At 70.0% G+C, this 5,702-nt stretch overlaps 1 protein-coding gene across 1 annotated transcript in view; it reads right to left on the bottom strand.

Moving 5' to 3' along the window:
- AKT1 (AKT serine/threonine kinase 1) overlaps positions 1–5,702 on the bottom strand; it is a 41,846-nt gene that overhangs the window by 17,707 nt on the left and 18,437 nt on the right. Inside the window, exon 3 of the mRNA XM_023521859.1 lies at positions 1,215–1,343. Within this exon, the coding sequence (XP_023377627.1) occupies positions 1,215–1,343 (129 nt within the window). The remainder of the gene's footprint in view (positions 1–1,214; positions 1,344–5,702) is intronic.

Below are 5,702 nucleotides of genomic sequence, written 5' to 3'. Positions count from 1 at the left end.
CCCTGCCACGAGGGCGCCGGGAAGGGGTCTGGCTCCTCCATCTCCCCTCGCTCGGGCCTCTGCTCTGCCCACTACTTCGCTGAGGCACGAGGCGCTGGGCGGGGATCAGAGCTCACAGGAACCACCGCAGGAAGGCCCCAGCCTGGAGCCTTGTGTGGCCGCCGCTCTGCTCCCCCTGCCTCCAGCAGGCTACGCTGGCCATGCCCCCCATCCTGCAGCCTGGGCAGGACAGCCAAGGGGCCAGGACGGCCCTGCTTCCGCATACCTGCAGGCAGGGGACCCAGGGTCCTTCCCCATCAGCCTGGAGATGGCCCACCTGTGCTACATCCTGAGCCCCTAGACCAGAACCTGGGGTCTGGCAAGCTGGGGAGCCCGAAGGCAGACAAGGCAGAGCTGGCCAAAGGATGGAGATGGATGAAGAAAGAACCTAGGGTGGAGCCTGGGGCCCCCATGGCAAGCACTGCACCCACACCCAGGCTGCAGCCGGAGACAGGCCTCGGGCTCAATTAACGAGCCCATCACTCACCTGCCCGCGGGACCAGGGACCGAGCTAGAAGGCCCACCTAGCTCAGCCTCCCACCCGCCAGCCCCACCACAGGTACGGAAAGAGGCCTCAGCAGCACAGTTGGAGAGCGCCAGTCTACCCAGCTGTTAGGACGCCTCAGGCCCGCTGTGCCCCCTCGCCTATCCGTCATGTGGGGCGCCACCCCTACCCCCAGCCCAGCTGAGGGCAGAAGCAAACACCACTCTGGGGGGCCATGGCCTCTGAGAACCTTCAGTGGGACGGCCGCAGACTTCCTAGGGTTGATGAAGGTTCTGGAAGCTTCCGGAAGTATGAACTCTTGTCCTACCCCCCCAACCGGGGCCGTGCAGAGACAGGCCCTGGGGGTCTCCATCTGGCCCTCCTGGGGGCCCTGGCCTGTTGGCTGCCCCAGGCTGGGCTCTGTCACCACTCAGCCATGCCCCCCAGCCTGCAGAGCAACAGCACCCCAGAACATCTCCAGGGCTGCCAGCCTTGGGGCTCGCCCATGGACCCCACTGGCCAGAGCTGGCTGCTACCCTGTCACCGGGGTTACTCGGAGCCAGCGCTGCCCAGCCTCGTCCCTGGCAGCTGCCGACCCCAGACACAGGCCCGGGGGCCCTCAGCATGGAGGCTGCCGGGCACAAGGGCGCCGGCCGCCCCGCCCCCGCCTGGCGCCCCGCCTCCCACTCACGTGCCACGGAGAAGTTGTTGAGGGGTGACTCGCCGTGCTCCACGTCCTGCGGCCGCTCCTTGTAGCCGATGAAGGTGCCGTCGTTCTTGAGGAGGAAGTACCGGGGCCGCCAGGTCTTGATGTACTCCCCTAGGACACGCGGCCGTGAGGGCTGCGGCCGCCGGACCCACGCTCCCCAGCCCCGAGGCTGGCGCCGGGCCAGACGCACCCAGGACGCCCAGGTGTGCGAGCACCGGCCAGCTCCCGGCTCCCGCTGGGGCGGGCAGGGCCCCTGGGCACCGCCCATCTCCACGCAGAGCCCGTGCCACCCGTGTCGGAAAGGGGCCGCGTGGGCGCCTGGACACGGGCCAGGACCCGACGCGGAGAGCCCTCCTGGAGGAGGTGGCGCCAAGCCGGCATGTCCCCAGCAGGCGCCAGCCACAGCTCAAGCACCAGCTACGGCCGCCTGCCGGGAGCTCCAGGGCCCTCGCCACGCACACGGGGTCTGGCCAGATGACGGCCACAACAGTCACTGTGGTGACAATGGCTCAAGGGCAGCTCACCACGGCTGAGCCCTGGCCAAGAGGATGGAGGCTGATGGGACTCATGGGTCCCCCGCCCGCAGCACATCCCTGGGCTGGGCACTCCGGACAGAGCCCCCGTCGCCCGTGTGACAACAGCACGGTTGTGGGCACGGCAGTGAAGCCGGACTCGGGGGAGGCCAGGTGGTCCTCGGCCCTGGAGCCCTGCGTCCCAGCCACGGGTCCGCCAGGTACACGGCGAAGTTCCCCCCAAGTTCTGCGACATCAGCCCTAAGTAGGCGTTCGCACGGGACCCGAGCAGATGTCCTCTGTGAAATTCGAGCGGCTGCCATTTTTCATGCTGACACCCAGAAAAACGTCTCATTTACATTCTGCCGAGCAAGGACTTCGAGCTGCACCGGCGAATTTACGATTTGGTGGTGGGCTTCTCAGAGGAGGGCTGGGCAGCGGGCGGGAAGGCCTGGGGACCCTGGCTCCGGGCGGGAGCAAAGGTCCCATCCTAGACCACCCGCCACCCACTCTACTCCGCTCCCAGCCAGTGCCAGGCCCTTCCCACAGTGCCCCTCTGGGTGTGGTCCCCGAGGCCCTGCCCTCACACCCCAGGACACTGAGCGGTGGCGGAGACGGGGGCTCCGGCCACCGCCAGCACCCTTCCCTAGGGAGTCCACCCCTGGACCATGTTCAGGCTCCAGGTAGGGGGTCACCACACAGCCCAGACGCCACACACCCAGGGAGGGCCGAGCAGCAGCCAGTCACCTGCTCCCGCCCCGACAGTACTCAGCAGGGCCTCCGTCCAGTTCTGCGCCCGAGGCCGGGGACAGGCACCTGGGCAAGCTGTGATCCTGCCACCTCCGACAGACACTGGCTCCTGCCCTGGCCGGGAGCGGTCCCACCGGCCTCCCAGGTCCCCCTCCCCTGCTGCTGCAGCGGGTGGTCGTGAGCAGAGCGGGCTCCGGGGCGGGGGCCTCCCCACCCGTGCCGGGCCGGCCGCCCGCCGCTCGCGTCTGGAGCTGTCGGCCCCTGATGGAGTGCCTCCCATCCCGCCAGCTGCCGCTCCCCGGGACGCTAACCAACGGCAGCGGGATGAGCGCCTCACCCGTGCAGCCCCGAAAATCCATCCTGATGCGCCAGCTGCCACCGGCCCCAGCGCCCGCCCCACGCGTGCCGATGGCACGTGCTGGCTCGGAGTCCGGCTCGGCCCCGCGTGTGGCAGGACCTGTACCGGGCCTGGGCCTCGGTCTCCCCACGGGGATCAGGCGATCGGTCCACGGTGTCCGGGGCCCCCTGGAACGGGGCTGCCAGAGCTGCTGGGCCACGTGACCCCGTACTTGCCACCTCCCAGCTTTCACCCCACAAGCCCACCCCAGGGCTGGGAGGGTTCTGGAACCCAGAACTGGGGGTCCCAAGGAAGCGACACTCACCAGGAAGAGGCTGAGGCCCAGGAGGGCCTGGCGGGGCCCTCTGCCAGCCACCGGGCCCTGGGCACTCTGTGCTGCCCCCACCCACAGCCCACAGGGCTGAGCCCAGGAGCCAGGTGACACCCAGGTCGGACTGCGGGCGGGGGACAGCAACCTGGCAGACCCCTGCAGGAGCGACCCCGGGGCCTGGGAGGCCCGAGCCGAGGCTCTGGGACACACAGACCCCTTTCTTCAGTCTCCCGGACGCTCCCGCCAGCCAGGCGGTCCCCCAGGGGCCTCCAGCAGAGCCAGCTGCAGCCTGGGCCGTGGCCTGCATCTGAATGAGCTCAGCCCAGACAGAGAGGGGCCGGGGGCCCCACTCACTCCCAGGGCTGGAGGTGACACAGGACCGGGCCAGTGGAGGAGGAGACCACCCTTGTGCCTGGCTACCACTGTCTCCTTGGCCACAGGGTACCTGTGGGCTGCCACCGATCCCGGGGTCCTGGGGGACATAGTGGGGGTGGGACAGGCGGACCCATGTCAGCAGTGCTGGCAGCGAAAGGCACGGAACCTTCACACCAGGCAAAGACGTGGCAGGTGACAAACGGGACCCAATCTACGCTCAGGACACTGCTCCCCCAGGGCCAGACACCCACCCACAGCCAGGGAGATTTCCGGTGGGCAGAGAGCCCCGGCTGACATGGCCCAGGGCGTCCCCACCCCGGCCAGTCACGCCCAACGCCCAGCCCAGACGCTGGAAGGGCCCCCACCCCACCCTGTGCCAACACCTCAGACCAGGGCCCCGCAGCCTGCCCGGGGCCTCGGCACAGCTCTGGGGTTCCCCCACGGCTGAGGGGTCCCAGGTCACTGCTGGCTCGGCTCCCCAGCCAGAAGGGCGGGAGACAGCCCTGGGGGTCGAGCTGGGCAGGCACACGGAGCTGCAGGGCTCGGGTGCCCACCCTCCCGGGGGACCACTGGCGGACAGGAAGGACGGCAGGCAACTCGGGGTCTTGGGGTCCTCTCAGAAGCCCGGCCCCCGGCTGCAGTGGGGCAGGGCCCGCACCGCCCAGCCACCAGAGAAGGGACCGTGCCGCCCCCGAACTTAGCGCCGGGCCACCCGCCGCAGCCAGGGCTCCAGGTGCCAGGAGGCAGGCCCTGTGGGACGGGGCGCACGGGCCGAGCAGGCGCCCGTGTCCAGCCCAGGCTTCCCCACCTCCTCTTGCCCCTCGCGGCCCCCATGTGCCCTCCCCCACCCACCCCGCCCGCTGTCCTGGTCGTCTTGGGAGCCGACTCAAGATGGGGCCGCAGGGAGGGGACTCCTCTGTGACAGACCTGACCTGCCACAGCCACGTCACCCAACACGCCACACTGAGGACAAGCCGGGCAGGGCACAGGCCAAGGACGGCCCTCACCACACCTCCCAGCCACGCGTCCCAGGCCACGCCGTGGGCCAGGCACCCAGGCAGCGGACCTGGGCCGGGCCCGTGTGCCGTGGGCGGCCTTGGGGGCAGCGCACTGCGCACGGCTCCCCGGCCCCGTCCTCCCATGCCGCCAGGCACCTCAGCCCCCCCAGCGCCTGGCACAAGGCACCTGGCCCACAGCCGCCCGGCCACCACACCCCAAGCTCCGTGAACGTCCTCGCCGAGTCCCCAGTTTTCGGGGAAACTGCTGGATAAACACTTTGCCGCGGCAGCGGCAGGCGGCTGGCAGGGTGCCAGGCGGCACCGAGCTGTTCTCGCCACAGCGAAGCGAGCCCCAGCAGGCCCGGGGAGCACCGCCAGCTGACAGCGGCGGCGACGGCTCGGTCCCCCGCCGCCCACACATCCATCGCACCGACAGCTGCCGGGCCCCCAGCACCTTCCCAGCGCGGAGAGCAAACGGCCCGGCTGACGGCGGCCATTCATCGCGGCCCGCCATGCGGAGCGGGCAGAGGGCACGGGCCACCCCAAGGGGCCCCGCCCGTCAGGCCTCCCCCTGTGCCCGGGCCTGGCCCCAAGTCCCTGTCCTGCCAGCAAAGGCCCTGGAGCCAGGGTGGGGGTAGGGAGGGCCGCACCCCCTCTCAGGCGCAGCCCCAAGTCTGTCGGCGAGACCTCGGGGGCTGAGTCTTTCCTAGGGTGGCACTCGTGGAATCCTCACTAGGGCACAGCAGGAATGGCCAGTCTGGACACCAGGAGAAGCAGAAGGCCCACCAGGGATCCCTCTGCCCACAGCTCGGTGGAGAAACTGAGGCCCGAGTGAGGGGACTCTCAAGGTCACAGAGGCGGGTGGTGACCAGAGTCCCGGGTCCTGCTGCCAGGCTGGGCCAGCTCCTTGACACTTCACAGGGCTTTGGTTCTGCCGTCAAGCAGGCCAGGCCCCAAGGTCACGGCCAACGCATGTCGACTCAGGAAGCACGCGGATGTGCGGGGGGGGGAGGGGCGGCCCAGGGCCACTGCTGTGCCCCCAGCCACTGAAGCTCAGCACAACGGGCTGGGTGGGGGCGGCTCTCTGCCCCCTGCTGCCCGGACAGCACCTGGTTCTGAGCCTCAGCAAGCCCCTTCCGCCCCCAGCTGCCGCTACCTGTGGACACC

This window comes from Pteropus vampyrus, unplaced genomic scaffold (genome assembly GCF_000151845.1).
Source record: "Pteropus vampyrus isolate Shadow unplaced genomic scaffold, Pvam_2.0 Scaffold320, whole genome shotgun sequence".
NCBI lineage: Eukaryota > Metazoa > Chordata > Mammalia > Chiroptera > Pteropodidae > Pteropus > Pteropus vampyrus.
Note: the sequence above shows the minus strand (reverse complement) of the source record. Positions and strands in the feature narration are given on the sequence as shown.